At 35.6% G+C, this 18975-nt stretch overlaps 1 protein-coding gene across 30 annotated transcripts in view; it reads right to left on the reverse strand.

The window, feature by feature from the left end:
* FER (FER tyrosine kinase) overlaps nt 1-18975 on the reverse strand; it is a 439939-nt gene that overhangs the window by 143760 nt on the left and 277204 nt on the right. For 29 of the 30 annotated variants that reach the window (XR_011525229.1, XR_011525213.1, XR_011525228.1 and 26 more), the window contains 2 exons: nt 13566-13681; nt 10947-11041 (listed from right to left, as the gene is read on the reverse strand). Coding sequence is in view for 12 of the 30 variants with exons in the window: in XM_070569583.1 (XP_070425684.1) it covers nt 10947-11041; nt 13566-13681 (211 nt within the window). In the remaining 18 variants the exon portion in view is untranslated. Of the gene's footprint in view, nt 1-10946; nt 11042-13565; nt 13682-18975 lie in introns of those variants that run through there. The other variant, XR_011525224.1, reaches the window with a different exon arrangement.

Consider the following 18975-nt stretch of genomic DNA (forward strand, 5'->3'; position numbering starts at 1 on the left):
AGTAGGTCAAGCTGACTCACAGTATTATTCAAATCTATAACTTATGTAGCGAATATATTTTTTAAAAATCACTTACAGCAACATCACAAAAAATGAAATACTCAGTGGTATGTGTGATAAAAGATGGAAAGTCCTGTACACTAAACTCTACACAACCTTGCTGAGAGAAATCAAAGACCTATTTTACTAGAGATACCATGTCTATGGGTCAGAAGAATCAATATTGTTAAGAAGCCTATTCACCCCAAAATGGACCTACAGATTCAATGTAATCCTAATCTAAATCCCAATGAACTTTTATAGAAACTGAAAAACTGATACTAAAATTAATATGGAAATGCAAAGGACCTCTAGCAGACAAAACAATTTTGGAAAAAAAAAGCTAAATGACTAATATCACCTGATTTCAAGATTTATTATAAAACTACAGTCATCAAGACTGTGTGATATTGACATAAAGACAAAAGGATAGACAGACAAGTATTAACAGAGTCCAGAAATAGATCTACACATATATATTAAAGCTGAAGGTTAAAAAGTCACAAGAGAAAAGGCAGTCATTTAAACAAGCAGTGCTGGAACAACTGGATTATCCTTATGCCAAAAATATGAACTTCAAACCATTCCTCACAATATACACAAAAATTAACTTGAAATGGATTCTAGATTCAAACGTAAATTCTAAAACTATAAAACTTGTAGAAGTAAACACAGGAGAAAGCCTTTGTGACCTTGGGTTTAACAAGATTCCTTAGATACACCATCAACAACCTGATCTATAAAAGGAAAAACTGACAGTTTAAACTTCATCAAAATTAAAAACTTCTCCTCTTCAAAAGACACCACAAGAGAATAAGAAGACAAGTCACAGACTGAGGGAAAATATCTGAAAATCACATATCTGATAAAGAACTTGTATCCAGAATACGTAAAGAACTAATAAGACTCAATTATAAGAAAGCAACCAATACAAGTTAAAAAATGGGCAAATAATTTGAACAGATACTTCACCAAAGAAGATATATGAATGGCAAATTAGTACATGAAAAGATGCTCAACATCATATGTCAGTCAGGAAAGGCAAATTAAAACCGCAAAAAGGCATGTCTACATAAATATTAGAATGGCTCAAGATTGACCAGCCCAAGAGCTGATGAGAATGTGGAAGAACTGGAACTCTCATCAACTGATGATGGGAATGTAAACTAGTATAATCACTTAAGAAAGCAATTTATCAGTTTTGAAAAATTTAAATATGCACATTCCATATGGCCCATTCATTCCACTCCTAGGTATTTTCCCTAGGAAAATGAAAGCACATGTCCATACAAAGACTCGTACATGCATGTTCACAGCAACTTCACTTTTAGTAGCCCCAAAAGAAAAACACTCCAGGGGCTGGCTGAGTGGCGTAATGGTTAAGTTTCCATGCTCTGCTTCGGTGGCCTGGGGTTCACTGGTTCGGATCCTGGGCACGGATCTACACACTGTTCATTAAGCCATGCTGGGGCTGTATCCCACATAGAAAAGAACTAGAGCAACCTATAACTAGGATATACAACTATGTACTGGGGCTTTGGGGAGAAAAAAGAAAAAAAAGAGGAAGATTGACAACAGATGTTAGCTCAGGGCCAATCTTCCTTACCAAAAAAAATTAAAAAATAAAAAGAATCGAAAAGTCTATCAACTGTTGGGTGGATAAACTGTGGTATATTCATATGATGTAATTCTACTCAGCAATAAAAAGGAATGAACTATCAATATACATTATGACATGAATGAATCTCACAATAATTATACTGAATGAAACAAAACAGACAAAAAAAACCAGTCTGTATGATTCCATTTATATAAAATTCTAAGAAATACAAACTAATACATAGCGACAGAAAGCAGACAGTGGTTGACTGGGATGGCACAGAGAATGGTAGGAGGAAGGGACTAAAAAGAGGCATAAAAAATCTGGAGGTGACAGACCAGGTGGTCATCACCTTATTGTGGTTATGGTTTCACAGGTGTATACATGTGGTGATGGTTTCACAGGTGTATACATATGTTAACAGACAATAAAGTATATGTATATAAAGTGTATATCAATTATATATCAATAAAGCTATTTTCATAAAGAGAAAGAATAACAATTATGGTTATTAAAAATTAGATATTTGCCAGGCATTTTCTCAAAAATGAATGAAGGAAGCTCGACAACTGAAGAAAAAAAACAGTGACAGCTTTCATTGCCGGTGATAAAATCCAAGCTTTCAAATGAAACTTAAAATTTTGGAAAACACATACTTGCCACCATGAACTTGATAACTTCCCATTACTTTTCTGACAAGACTAGTGGTGACATTAATGAATGCAATCTGTTGATATTGTATAATAAGTTGTGTGACTATCTGGAAGATCTGCATAACTTGGTCACTGGCTATGTTCCAAATGATGAAGCATGATGTTACAAAATCACGCATGGACAAAAGATGGATCCAAACTGCAAGATCAAGCAAAGGACTTAGTCTAATAATACAGAAATTTCATCAATGCAGTTTCAGATTCCACACTGCAATTCACCTTTAAGAAAATTTAGCAAAATCTAGATGAGAGAGGTGGAGCAAAATGATGGGGTGAGCTGACCTGGGATTCTCTCCCCTCCAAAGTACAACAAAGGACTGAAAAAAACCCCTGAATTTCAGCTAATGAACCCAATGCCAGGACTCAGAGACCTATAGTATCAAAAGACAGAGGACGGAGCCCCTGCTGCCTGCCTCAGAGGAGCTGGAACACTGTAGGAGAGAACCTTGCTCCCTCCCCTAGAAACTGGGATCGCTGCACGGGTCCAGGAAGGAGTGGGGGAGGGGCCGCGCGACTGGGGTATTGTCTAGGACTCCCACCGCCAGTACAGTGGAAACCCGCTGATGGGGGAAAGCTTCTGTGCATGGGGACCCCATAAACCTAGGGCCCTGGGAGACCAGAGAACAGAAATGATCGAATCCAGATCGGTGGGCGAGAGAAACCGTCCCTCCCCGCCCCGGCAAACTGCACTGGGCGCTGCCATCTTGCCCGAAGGCGGAGAGCTCAGAATGCCTGGCACTCGACCCCCATCTAGTAGTGACAGGCTGTAACTGCAACCGAATTCTACCACCATGCAAAAAAACCGCTCCTCTACCATCCAGAAATTTATAAAAGCCCCAGATCAGAAGGAAAACAATAAAAACACAGAATTAAGTCCTGAGGACTTGGAAATAGGTAAACTAAGTGAAAATGAGTTCAGAGCAGCTATAATAAAAAAACTCAATGAGGTAGAGAGAAAGATAGAGAAACAAGCCGAGTTCTGAAGTTACTTCACAAAAGGATTGAAATTATAAAGAAGAATCAAACAGAATTACTAGAGATGAAAAACACAATGGACCAGATAAAACAGAATACAGATTCCCTGAATGCCTGGGTAGACTCCACAGAAGAGCAAATTAGCATAATCAAAGATAGACAGGCTGAATGGCTCCAGAGAGAGGAAGAAAGAGAACTAAGGATTAAAAGGAATGAGGAAAGTATTAGAGAGATAGCAGATTCAATGAGGAGAAAGAATTTAAGGATCATAGGAATTCCCGAGAATGTGGAAAAGGAAAATGGAGCAGAAAGTGTGCTTAATGAAATTATAGAAGAGAACTTCCCAAATCTAGGGATTGAGGGAGAAATGCGTGTAGAGGAAGCTTTCAGATCTCCTAGATTTGTCAAGGTAAAAAGACCTACTGCAAGGCATATAGTAGTACAAAAGGCAAAAATGAATGACAAAGAAAGAATACTCAGGGCAGCAAGACAGAAGAGAATAACCTACAAAGGAGCTCCTATCAGACTTTCAGTGGATTTCTCTACAGAAACCTAACAAGCTAGGAGAGGATGGAGTGACATATTCAAAACTTTAAAAGATAAAAATCTTCAGCCAAGAATACTCTATCCAGCAAGAATATCCTTCAGATATGAGGGAGAAATTAAATCTTTTCCAGACAAACAAAAGTTAAGGGAATTTGTAACCAAAAGTCCTCCACTACAAGAAATCCTCAAGAAGGCTCTCATACCTGAAAAAAGAAAAAAGGGAGAAAGGGGTCACAAATCACAGAGTAGGGAGACAGATAAATAGAACCAGAACAGGATAGCAAATATTCAACTATAGCATTAGGATAAAGGTAAGGAAACTACCAAAGCAAAGACGATCTTATCACTCTAACTACAAACTCATAACACAAGTTGGAATAAGAAATGAAAATAATAATTTAGGAGGGGAAGAGCAAAGGGACTAAATTAGTTTAGGCCAAGTAAGTAAGAGACCACGAGAGAATACACTATATTATACACGAGATTCTAAAACCTCAGGGTAGACACTAAACTAAAAAACAGAACAGAGCCACAAAACATAAATTAGGAAAAATCTAAGAAACCCAGCATAAGAAATTGCAGTATCAAATGGGTAGGATAAAGCACACAGGAAGAGAAAAGCAGGAAAGCCAGATAATGAGAAACAGATTGACAGCTTTAAGTCCACATGCATCAATAATCACTCTCAATGTAAACGGACTGAACTCTCCAATAAAAAGACACAGAGTGGCAAAATGGATTAAAGTACAAGATCCAACAATTTGTTGCCTCCAGGAAACACACCTCAGCTCCAAGGACAAACACAGGCTCAGAGTGAAGGAGTGGAGGACAATACTTCAAGCTAATAGCAAAGGAAGAAAAAGCAGGTGTTGCAATTCTTATATCAGACAAAGTGGATTTCAAAATAAGACAGGTAAAGAGAGACACAGAGGGACAATATATAATGATCAAAGGGACACTTCATCAAGAAGAAATAACGCTTATAAATATCTATGCACCCAACATAGGAGCACCAAGGTTCATAAAGCAACTATTAACAGTCCTAAAGGAAGATGTTAAAAACAACACAATAATAGTAGGGGACCTCAACACCCCACTCACATCAATGGACAGATCATCCAGACAGAAAGTCAACAAAGAAATAGTGGAGCTAAACGAAAAACTAAAATAATTGGACTTAATAGACATATATAGTTCACTTCATCCTAAAAAAGCAGAATACACATTCTTCTCAAGTGCACATGGAACATTCTCAAGGATAGACCATATGTTGGGAAACAAGGAAAGCCTCTACAAATTTAAAAAAATTGAAATAATAACAAGCATCTTCTCTGATCTTAATGCTATAAGGCTAGAAATTAATTACAAGAAAAAAGCTGAGAAAGGCACAAAGATATGGAGACTAAACAATACACTACTGAACAAGCAATGGATCATTGAAGAAATTAAGAAGAAATCAAAAAATACCTGGAAACAAATGAAAATGATAACATGCCATACCAACTCATATGGGATACAGCAAAAGCTGTATTAAGAGGAAAATCCATCTCAATAGAGGCACATCTTAACAAACAAGAAAAATCCCAAATAAGCAATCTTAAACTACACCTAACTGAACTAGAGAAAGAAGAACAAATAAAGCCCAAAGTCAGCAGAAGAAGAGAAATAATAAAAATCAGAGCAGAAATAAATACTATTGAAACGAAAAAGGCGGTAGAAAGGATCAACGAAACAAAGAGCTGGTTCTTTGAGAAGATAAACAAAATTGACAACCCCCTAGCCAGACTTACAAACAAAAAAAAGGGCGAAAGCTCAAATAAACAAAATCAGAAATGAAAGAGGAGAAATAACAACAGACTCTGCAGAAATACAACAGATTATAAGAGAATACTATGAAAAACTCTATGCTAACAGAATGGATAATCTAGAGGAAATGGATAAATTCTTGGACTCCTACAATCTCCCAAAGCTCACTCAAAAAGAAGCAGACAATTTGAACAGACCAATCACAAGGAAAGAGATTGAAACAGCAATCAAAAACATCCCAAAGAATAAAACCCCAGGACCAGATGGCTTCCCGGGAAATTCTACCAAACTTTCAGAGAGGATTTAATACCTATCCTTTTTCAAGCTATTCCAAAAAATTAGGGAGAATGGAACACTTCCTAACACATTCTATGAGGCCAACATCACGCTGATACCAAAACCTGACAAGGACACAACGAAAAAAGAGAACTACAGGCCAATATCACTGATGAACATAGATGCAAAAATTCTAAACAAAATTTTGGCAACCAGAATTCAGCACCTCATCAAAAGGAGCATACATCATGATCAAGTGGGATTCATACCAGGGACACAGGGATGGTTCAACATCCGCAAATCAATCAATGTGATACACCACATCAACAAACTGAGGAATAAAAACCAAATGATCATCTCAATAGATGCAGAGAAAGCATTTGACAAGATCCAACAGCCATTTATGATAAAAACTCTGAACAAAATGGGCATAGAAGGGAACTACCTCAACATAATAAAGGCCATATATGACAAACCCACAGCCAGTATCATACTCAATGAGCAAAAACTGAGCGCCATCCCCCTGAAAACAGGAACGAGACAAGGATACCCTCTATCACCACTATTATTTAACATGGTACTGGAGGTCCTGGCCAGAGCAATCAGGCAAGAAAAAGGAATAAAAGGTATCCAAATAGGGAGGGAAGAAGTGAAACTCTCGCTGTTTGCAGACGACATGATCTTATATATAGAAAACCCCAAAGAATCCATTGGAAAGCTCTTAGAATTAATCAACAACTACAGCAAAGTTGCAGGGTATAAAATCAATTTGCATAAATCAGTAGCATTTCTATATTCTAATAACGAAATAGAAAAAGAACTCAAGAACACAATACCATTCACAATCGGAACAAAAAGAATAAAATACCTTGGGGTAAATTTAACTAAGGAAGTGAAGGACCTATATAATGAAAATTACAAGGCCTTTCTGAGAGAACTGGATGACGACATAAGGAGATGGAAAGACATTCCATGTACATGGATTGGAAGAATAAACATAGTTAAAATGTCCATTGTACCTAAAGCAATCTACAGATTCAATGCTATCCCAATCAGATCCCAATGCCATTCTTTACAGAATTAGAACAAAGAATCCTAAAATTTATATGGGGCAACAAAAGACCCCCAATTGCTAAAGCAATCCTGAGAAAAAAGAACAAAACAGGAGACATCACAATCCCTGACTTCAAAACTTACTACAAAGCTACCGTAATCAAAACAGCATGGTACTGGTACAAAGACAGGTGCACAGATCAATGGAACAGAATTGAAAGCCCAGAAATAAAACTACACATCTATGGACAGCTTATCTTCGACAAAGGAGCTGAGAGCACACAATGGAGAAAAGAAACTCTTTTCAACAAATGGTGCTGGGAAAACTGGAAAGCCATATGTAAAAGAATGAAAATTGACATTCTTTTTCACCATTCAGCAAAATAAACTCAAAATGGATCAAAGACCTAAAGGTGAGACCCGAAACCATAAATCTTCTAGAGGAAAACATAGGCAGTACACTCTTTGACATCAGTATTAAAAGGACCTTTTCGGACACCATGTCTTCTCAGAGAAGGGAAACAACAGAAAGAATAAACAAATGGGACTTCATCAGACTAAAGAGCTTCTTCAAGGCAAATGAAAACAGGATTGAAACAAAAAAACAACCCACTAACTGGGAAAAAATATTTGCAAGTCATATATCTGACAAAGGCTTAATATCCATAATATATAAAGAACTCTCACAACTCAACAACAAAAAATCAAACAACCTGATCAAAAAATGGGCTGGAGACATGAACAGACATTTCTCCAAAGAAGATATACGGATGGCCAATAGGCACATGAAAAGATGCTCATCATCGCTGATCATCAGGGAAATGCAAATCAAAACTACACTAAGATATCACCTTACACCCATTAGAATGACAAAAATATCTAAATCTAATTGTAACAATTGTTGGAGAGGTTGTGGAGAGAATGGAACCCTCATACACTGCTGGTGGGAATGTAAACTGGTGCAGCCACTATGGAAAACAGTATAGAGATTCCTCAAAAAATTAAAAATAGAACTACCATATGATCCAGCCATTCCACTACTGGGTATCTATCCAAAGAGGTTGAAGTCAGCAATTCCAAAAGTCCTATGCACCCCAATGTTCATTGCAGCATTATTTACAATAGCCAAGACATGGAAGCAACCTAAGTGCCCATCAACAGATGAATGGATAAAGAAGTTGTGGTATATATATACAATGGAATACTACTCAGCTGCAAAACAGAACAAAATCATCCCATTTGCAACAACATGGATGGGCCTTGAGGGAATTATGTTAAGTGAAATAAGCCAGTTAGAGAAGGATAATCTCTGTATGACTCCATTCATATGAGGAATTGAAAAATGTGGACAAAGAGAACAGATTAGTGGCTACCAGGGGAAAGGTGGGGTGGGGGGTGGGCACAAAGGGTGAAGTGGTGCACCTACAACACGAATGACAAACATTAATGTACAACTGAAATCACACAAGATTGTAACCTATCATTAACTCAATAAAAAAAAAAAGAAAATTTAGCAAAATCTACTGTGTAGGTAGAACTTGAAGATGGCTTCCCAAAGATGTCCCGCCCTACCCTGTGGAACATGTGAATGTGATTAGCTATCACTCCCTAATTATGTTGTCATAGGGCACAGTCCACCTTACCATAGGGAGATTATCCAGGTGAGCCTGATCGAATTACACGAGACCTTTCAAGAAACTGGAGTATTCTCCAGCTGGTAACAGAAGAGGACATTAGAGAAATTCAAAACACTGAAGGATGTGGCATGCTGGGTATGAAGATGGAGGGAGCCACGGGTAAAAGAAGGTAGGAAACCTTTAGGAGCTGAGAGATGACCCCAGCAAGCAAGGTAACCTTAGCCCAGCGGCAAGGAAAAGTGTTCTGCTACCAGCCTGAAGGAGCATGGCAGTGGATTCTCCTCTAGTGCCTCCAGATAGGAGCTTAGCCTGTCATTCTGATTTTTGGCTTTTTAAGACCCAGAGCAGAGAATCCAGTCAAGCCTGCCTGCACTTCTAACCTACAGAGCTGTGAGGTAATAAATGGGTGTTGTTTAAAACTGCTAAGTTGTGATCCTTTGTTATGCAGCAACAGAAAGCTAAAACATTTACCATAAGCCAAAATGCACATAAACTCAGATCCAACAATACCACTGCTGAAAACTGACCCTACAGATACACTTCAAAATGATTCTTATGATATGAGTCCAAAGATATTCACTAGCAGTTTGTAAAAAGAGAAAGAATAAAAATGGAAAGAGCCGAAGTATCCATAAGTAGATAAACTGTATAAATCCATAAACTGTATAACTTTATAGCCATTACAAGGAAAAGGTAGAACTATATTGATGAATATGAAACAAGGAAACTGTAAGTTACATTAATAAGAGAAAAAAATCTGAAACAGTGTTATGATATTTTTTATAATTAAATTTAAAGGATCAACATAAAATCAAGGTATCTGCATTAAACATTTTTCCAGAAAAAAACCCAAAAAAATAAAAAGCAATTAGCTTTGGGATAGGATTAGATTGAGTGTGAGGTTATCATTTTTAATTTTATTTATACCTTTCGTTACATTTTGAATTTTCTAATGAAGTTTATTATTCTTATTAATTTAAAAAATAATCAATAGATGTTACTTGTCAGTGTCCAGATAAACACTTTGCTGGTTCTCCTGCAAAGTTATCTTCTTTTGTGTTATTCAACTTGGACCTGCCATCTGGAATTTGTCATCTGTGCTCCTTTCCTCATCCATGGTAAGACCAAAATCACTTTTCTTCAAGTCTGCCCTACTCCTTAAACGTAAGTTTCTTGGTGACAACCCTTATTAACTGTGCTTCATTTGCATTTATGTGAATGTTTATATGTATTTATAATATTTAAGTATCCTATTTTAATTAAAATTATAGGCTATTCAATTGCTTTTAAAGTTTTAGACTGTATCTATAATTTTTTCATAAGTATATTGAAAGCTACTTTAAGATATAGATCATAAATAGCATAAATCATCCAAACATACAGTGTACCTAACACAGACAATGCCATCTTGATGCGGATGATCATGATCTAGGAATCCTGAAGTAATATGGTAATATCAAGAAATATTCCAATAGCAAGCAAACCAGTATGATAAAATGGGACCAATTATCCTTCAATAATGGAAGAATTATGTGGACAGTATTTAATGGGTAATCTACAATATCAGGTTTACTCAATGTATATTAAAGTTAGAAATATTTTTCATATCCCTTTAAATTTCTTCTTTTAAAATGAGTAAATAGTTGTTAAAGGTAACACAGCAAATAATTTTCAGTTATTAAATATTGTATTTGTAAATATTATCTCTGATTTTCTACAAAAGATGGATGTATAGTGAAAATAACTTAAAAATATACCGTATCAGTTAGAGGTTATCCTTGTTTGTTGGCAAAAGTTGTTAACCAAAAGATCTGGAGTTTTTGAAAGTCACAATAAAGAAATACAAGGATCACTTCCTTTGTCCATACATAAAAGAGGTTCATAATTTGTAGGTAACCCAAATCACCATAGGATTATTATATACAACCAAACGAGAGGATGTGTGGTAACCAATGAACTAAATATAAGATAGTATGATCACTGTTAAGAAGTCAAACTAAGTAGACTTTTTCTAAACAGCTTTTCTCACATAAGCATTATATATAAATAAATTCCATGTGTAACTGCACTGCAATAATGTATCTTCTCTTAAAAAAAAAGGTTGGCTGACATTTTCTAGAAAATAGTGAAGTGTTATAGACTATAAAAATACTGAGTATGTGTACAAGCTCTTTGTCATCAGGAAAATGTTAAACGAAATCCTTGGAAACTTTGCAAGGAGAAATCAAAGAGACTGAAGATATAAAAGTAATAAAATATGACATTAAAATGTCATTGAGGAAACCTCTAAAATCATATTACCTGGAACCAGTTCCATAATGATGTAGATAGGCTGTCTTTGTGTGCAAACTCCTATAAGTTTGACAATATTGGGATGATCATATTGCTTGAGAATTCTGGATGAGAGAAAAGTATAATAGTTATGATTTAAATACTAAAGCATTAGTTTATGGTCATGAATAGTGTGCACAAGTAGAATACACTTTAATCAACATAATTCAATTTTTAAAACTTCAGTATGAACCCAAATTATGATAAATGGGATATATACAATTTTGATAAATATTGGCAAAATACAGGGACAAATGAGTCAATTCTCCTTAATTCAGTTAAATATTTTAAAAATTATTATCCACTTGGAATGACTAACAACCATGCTAAATAGGAAAAACTTACTTAGTCTAAAACATGTAGAACTCCCCTTCAGAGTATCTGGCTTTAGGCACCACCACAAAGCATAGCTGAAAAGAACTAGTTGACCCAAAACTCTAGGCTGCTAGGGTAGCATCTTTTTGTTTTGTTTTATTTTATGCACATACTTGATTTAAAATACATAAAAATAGAACTCAATTCATACTGGTAAATTCTCTAGAGTGATCACTTCATTAGATTTCTTAATAAATACTTTTTTGATGATCATGATCAATTTCAAGGTAGTAAAAACTCAAAAGTTTTGAGAAAGCTGGCAACAGGTTTAAGAATAATTGAGTAACAGTTTCAATATAGACTTAAGCTGAAGCAGAGAAGATTTAGTTTGGATAAAGGCAAAATTTCATCAGAGGGCTATAAAACTGGCATAGACTCATCCATAGGACTCCAAGCACAAGTTAAAAAAAGATTAGATTCTCTCAGAGGCCTGTCTATCATGATGATTTCTAGTACCAAATTTTATTCCATATTATCCTATTGACATAGTTATAAATTCACTCATATTTGAAAAATGCAGTTTTCTTTCCTGAGAGACTGAAAAAATAACTATATGGAGAAAGATAAAACAGTTTACATGTTTCGTACATGCACAACTAAAGCAGAGATAGCTTTAAGAAAAATGTTTTAGAGTGAAAATACATAATGACTCATAAATGAAAAGGTAAAACTGGGAAGAATTCTAGAGATAAGGGAAATATTCTGTCAATAACTTTGAGCTTCCAACTTCTACAAAAAACTAAAACTAAAGTTTTAGAACGTTTAACTTTAATCCAAAATGTCATTTCTTAGGCTGGAAACTGCCTAGTAAAGAAATTCCACAAAATAGCCAGCATGAACTCAAATAGTACTGAATATCTAAATATATAGCTCTATTGTCTATTAAAGGACACTAGGGAGTTTGCATGGATATAGTTTTCATTTTTAACATTAAACTTGGTAACCTCACTTTAGAAGAGGAAATTAAACGATTTGCAATAAAATAATCACAAGTTAGAAAGCAAGAAAATTAAATATTTTTTAAAATTTTAGATACAACCTTGTACCTTAAGAATACCTATGAATAACTATAAAATAATAAGCCTATAAATTTCAATTGTGATAGCATGCCTTTAAATTTATTAGAGAATATTTTTTCTGAATTGCCAATAATATACATAAAAAAGGTTTGCAACTTTATTCTGTAGATAATATTTAATAAATGCAACAAACTAGCTTAATCCATTGCTAGCAACATTCATTTTTAGATGATGAATGAAGAAATGTACATCAAAATTCTTCATGCCATGGGACTTATTTTTCTTGAGCTACCATGTTCTCTGTTCTCCCACAGCACTATACAGAAACTTCAATTTTATGCATTATGCCATGGTGGAGAATACACACACACACACTGCTTTCCTTCCCTCCCTATACACCACAAATCTGTGGATCTATGGATCCACGTATCCTCCTTCTCTCCCATCCATCCATCCACCCATCCATCCACCCTTCATTCATATGTCCTCCTCACTCTGGCCACAGCACCTTTCTATTTGTCTTGTGTTTTGTTGTATATATTAGATTTTACCACTAACAGAAAAGTTTTAACTATCTGCAAAATAGGGGATCGAGTTGGAAATTTTAGCTAACAAATTTTAGCTAATAATACAAGAAAAGAGAATTATTCCAGATTAGAAAAGAAAAATATGCACATTTTGGAACAAATGCCATACACTCAGTTGAAGAAATCTGAGGTTCTCAGAAAAGAAAGCTAACAGCTGAGAAAAGAGAATCAGTGACACTGTCTAAGGAGGGTAGAATAGAAGTAATTATCTAAATAGATATATGTAAATTATACATTTTATATACAGAATACAGTAACATTCTCACTATTAGGACCACACTGGATATGCACATATATACGTATACGCATGTGTGATAAAAGTAAAAAATACTGCAATATTTTTAAGGACATGACAAATATTCAAGTTTTTAGCATCCGGTTTTTTAGCATCTGGTTCTTTTGACTGTGATTGCCTAGCGGATCTATAACCTAACTCAAAAACATAGAAACTTTTTTTTCCCCACACTATAGAAGTGCTTACTTATGAGGGTTCTAAAAGTGCTTACTTGTACTTCAGCAAATCATAATTTAAGATATCTTCAAATTTACATTTTAATGAGTTATTTATATTATTAAATACATATTTTACGTTACTTTAGAGAACTCACTTGGCTTCTTGTAAAAATTTTATTTTCAGTTCCTGAGGAAGATCTTCTTTACATGTTTTAACAGCAACAGCAGTTTTATCCTTTAATATGCCCTTATATACTTCACCGAAATTTCCCTGGAAATACAAATACATTTATTGTTTGGGATGCAGCCACATAAATCATTGCAAAATACAAGGAGAGTGCGTAATAATGCATTTTGAGTTAATCAAAGCATTCTGTTAGCTTTATTGAGTTTTAAGTGGATATAAAGATTGGGAAGGTTGCCCTTACCAATCTTCAACTTTAAATATACTACCTAACACACCAACCATTGGGGAGATTGAGGCTTGAGGAGAATTGAAAAGGAAAACGGGAAAAGTAAAATTGAAAGAGAATAGGATAAAAGAAGAAACTCAAGTTGACATTGTCAGAAGCACATTAAGTATTACTCCACCTAGTTCCCTTTACGTCCTAAGCTCTAAATTTTACTACATTTAAAAACTATCCATTAATGTATAAAAAGAAAGCAAAGATCCTGTGAGGTGACTGTAGGTATTGATCTGCGCAGCCTACGTCAGGTGGAGGAGACAGGGAGAGTAGAAAGTAGGGGGGAGGCAACAGACCCAAGGCAGATGAAAGACTATCAAGAGCTACCGCCATACGCTGTCAGTCTCTGAAAGGTACCAAGCAAGAGGAGGTGCCAACCCAAATGCCAGTGTCCCCCTGTGAGGAACTAATTTCTATCAAATGTATGAATTTCTAACCTTATTCTTTGACCAGAATATATTTTGACTTAAAATGCCTTATTTCCAGTTTGAAGTCATTTTTCTTTTATTATAAAGACAAAACAAAATATTACAAAGAAGATCTATAAGGTTAATACAACAGCTATTTTTCAGTATTCCCTTCAAGTTTTCTATGTATGCATATGTATTTTTTACATAGCTATAATCATAAGATGCAAGAATTATATTAAGCTTCAATGCTACTGTTGTTGAGCAAGAAGTAACTGAACTAGGACTCTACTAGTTATTGAGTTTGAGTTCTAAGATCAATGTAACTCTTAACCAATAGTTCAAGGTGTATAAACTTTACATGTCATTAATAAATAATTTAAAGTTTTTAAAATATTTTAAGTATTACTTAATATTTTTACTTTTTATTTTACTTAATATTTTAAGTATACTTACAGTAATGAATAGTATTCATTATTATTAAATCTAATATTCAAGTATTTATTAAAAAACAATGATTGATCATCTTTTCATGTAAAGTAAACATACTATGAATACAACATAGTACACATTCATCATAAATTAGAAAAAGGAAAATTTGAGCTTTATAGCTTTCCTTGTTTGTTATTCTCACGGCTTTTTTTCCCCACACAATTATCAGATCATTTATTATATCAGAGATAGAGCTGAGAAAAGATATTATTAATATACACGATTATTGCTGGGCCTCTATTTATCTGAATAATTCTGAAGCACTTATAAATCAACTCGTCTAAAACAATGCTTTAATCATTAGAAGACTTTTCCTGGCTAAATTACCTTTTTCATTTACTAAGACCATTATTCTCTCTGTAAGCATTCAGACTCTACCTCTACAATACTTTTGTCTTCCTCTTTGCATCTCAGAAAGGCCCCCCCCAAGTTAAGATCTCAATTTTCTCACCTAAACTGATCTCATGGTCAGTCCTACTCCCTCCAATCCAGCCACCACAGCACTGCCAGATTAATCTTTCCAAGAGACAACTTGCATTATACTATTGCCTTACTCAATATCCATCCTTCAATTACCATCACTTTCTCAGCCTCTGTCTAGCTCCACATTACAGCCTTCAAATGTTTAATGTGTCCTAGACTCAAATACTTAGCGATCTCAAAATATGTGCCATTCCTTTTCTATAACTTTTTCCTCTGGAAAACCCACCACTTTCAATCAGGGAAAATGCTAACTAATCTCTAAGTCCATTTCTTATGCCCCTTCCTTCTTGATCTTTCCAAAATTACATATCCTGTTCCTGAACACTTATCATTCAATTGTCCCTTTGTACCTTTATAATGGTTTCTGCCCTATGTAACAGATCTTAGCACATATGAGGCACCTGAAAATTTTAAACATTCATTCAACAATTATTACTCAGAGAACTTCAATTCTATCAATGGTGGTCTAGCGGGGAATCTCCAAACACCAAGAAAAAAAAGACTGTGCTTCCCAGACCGCCTCTTCTCCATCCAAAGAGGTCAGGAGGAAGCTAGGACACCCATCACTCCCTACCATTTAACAGGCAGAGTTTCATCTCTGCTACTGCCCTTAAGTCCATGAGGCAAAATCTCATTGTGCCCCTTGTCTGTGTTTATATCAGTCCTCATAAGATCTTGGTCCTACGTTAATCCTCATCTCCCTCTCTCTAATCCTCATTAGATTCTGCACACTTCTATTCAACACTCTATCTCCTATTTCTCTTCTATCCCCAAATTCCACTGTGCCATCTGGAATTCGTGGTCCATCATCATCAATTTTTATCTTCAATCTATTCTTTGGTCATTCTCTTCACCTTCTTATTCTAACAGAAATTTGGCTCTCACTTGAGAACACTCAACTGGTGGCTGAGCTACCTGTTGCCTTCTAAACTTAAGTGATGACTCCTTCCCCCTCTCCCCCATCATCCTCCTCCCACTGCCCTGGAGATGGAATCAAGTATTCTACTAGCTCCTTGTTACTGCTTTCAAACCATTTTCCCTCCTGCCTTCCTAAAAACCCACAGCTTTGACGTGTTATCATTCAATTATATACCCACTACCCCTTACTGTGGCCATCAGCTATTGAATTCGAAAATATTTTATGTTTATTGATCATTTGAGCTCCTGGCTCAGTGTAACCAGTGTTATTCCTGTCTTAGTTCTTGGCAATTTCAATACTTAAAGATCATTCCAACATTTCAAACTCTCAGTTTCTTGAACATCTCTCTTCCAATGATCTTGTGCTCCAATCTATTTCCTAGAATCATACCTTAAACTTTACCATTGCCAATAATGCAACTTCTCTACAATATCTATTTCATTCCTCCCATTTTCTGGCTGGCTTCTATTTTTCTAGCTTATTTCCTCCAATACACACGCTTCAAAAATCCTTTGACCCTACAGGAATCTCAAATCTTTAGATCCTATCACTTTTTATTGTCCATCATCCATTAATATTCTCTCTTCTTTCCTTATCCAGCTTAAATTCTATAATCAATAATTACAACAACTGTTTACCATAGATTCTCAACTTTGTTCTTCTTAATCTCTAGAACTCCCTTGTCAAATCCACAACCCTGATTAAATGCAACACTCTGTCTACTCTGCACCTATGCAGCTGTATGTGGCTGGAGAAAATCCACAACCACGTTGACTGGTTTCACTTTAAATTCATGAACGCAAACCTCAGATGGGTCCTTAATGCTGCCTGGTAAACATATTACAATTCTCTAAACCATTCACATTCTCATTCTTCTAACAGTTTCTACCTTGTTCTCTCTTCTCAAATTCCCCATACCTCCTCCTCTATCTTCATTCTTAGCTGATAATCTTGCTTCCTACTTCACTGAAAAAATTGGAGCAATCTAAAAAGAACTTCCAGACTCTCAGCCTCACCTACCAATTTTCCCACCTACCAATCTTTCTTGCTGTTATAAAAATGAACTACTGTGTTTCCATTAAATTCAATCCTCCACTGTAAACTAAATCTCATCCCCTCTTAACTACTCAATGAGATTACTCCAGCAATGCTCATCTTTCCCTTCAAAATAATTAATTTTTCACTAGAACATTCTCAACTGCAAACCACCATGCTATTTTTTCTTTCATGTTAAACAACAACAACAACAACAACACACAAATCATTCTCTTGAAACTATCACCACGTGTCTCTGCTTCCTTTTGAGGCAAAACTTCAGAGTTACATCCTTGCCATCTCTAATTCCTCTCCTCCCATTCTCTCTTAAAACTATTCCAATCTGGCTTTCACCAAAAGCACTTCAATGAAACTACTCAGCCAAGTTACCAGGGGCCTCCTCATTGCTAAATTCAGCGGTTAATTCTCAGTTATCATCTCTTTTGAGCTCTTAGCAGCACTTGATGACACTGATCACTCTCTCCTCCTTGGTCAGACTTGATATCCAACTGTCTTCTCTTTCATCTTCACTTGGAAATCTAATAGACAAAGTCAATACATCCAAAACTGAACTCTTAATGCACTTTCTGCACCTACATTGACTCCCCTCTTTCTCCCCTGCCCTATGTATGGATTCCATTGGGATATTCAGTTGGAATCTTGTTCCCCAAAACCTTCTGCACCCATGCTGACTCCCCTCATTCTCTCAAGCCCCACATAGGAGTCCACTGTGATATTCTGCTGGTTCAACCTTGAAAACATTATCCAGAATTCACCACTTCTCACAACCTCTATCATCACCACCCTGATCCAGCAACCACCATGTTTTAGTTACCTAAGTGTAATTGCTTCCTAACCTTCCAACTCATCAGCTATTCTCAACACAACAGCCAGAGCGATCTTCTTAAAAAGTGAGATCATGCCACTCTTCCACTTCAAATCATCCACCAACTAATTTTTTTCACACATAATCAAAGCCTAAGGAATTACAATGGCCTAAAAGGCCCTACATAATATATAATCTCACCATCTCACTGACTTCCTCTCCTATCATATTCCTCCTTGCATATTCCGTTACAGACAAACTGTCTCTGTTGCTCTTCAAATGAAATTTGCATTGCTTACTCCCTCTGCCTAGAACCCTCTTCCTCAAATGTCCCCGCAGCTAAATCCCTCCCCTCCAAGTTTTATTCAAAAGGAGCAATTTTAATAAGGCTTACCCATATTTCCCTATTAAAAATTGCAACTCTGACCAATAGCACTTGCAAATTTTTTCACAGGACTTAGCACCCTCTAACATTATAAAATTTATCTATTTATTATGCTTATTATTTATCTGTCTTCTCTTGCTAGATAGAACACAAATTCTACAAGGGAAAGAATATTTGTCTGCTTTGTTCACTGATGTTTTCCAAATGCCTAGAAAAGTGCCTGGCACATAGTAGGCATTCAACAAATATTTGAGGACTAAATAAAATATTTATTGAATACCAAATATATATCAAGTACAGTCTACGAATAATAAAGTGCTGAATAAAAAATGTTACAGTCCCTTCTCAACCTTATATTACGACAAAATGCCAAAGTCCATTAAGTGCAGGAATAATTGCTAATTCTCTTTTACTCATGTACTCTCCAGTAGTATATTGTAAATATTTATTTGCCAAAGTCCATTAAGTGCAGGAATAATCGCTAATTCTCTTTTACTCATGTACTCTCCAGTAGTAAATTGTAAATATTTATTTGGAACAGGTAGTGAAAATAT

The sequence above is a fragment of the Equus przewalskii genome, chromosome 13 (genome assembly GCF_037783145.1).
Source record: "Equus przewalskii isolate Varuska chromosome 13, EquPr2, whole genome shotgun sequence".
Classification (NCBI taxonomy): domain Eukaryota; kingdom Metazoa; phylum Chordata; class Mammalia; order Perissodactyla; family Equidae; genus Equus; species Equus przewalskii.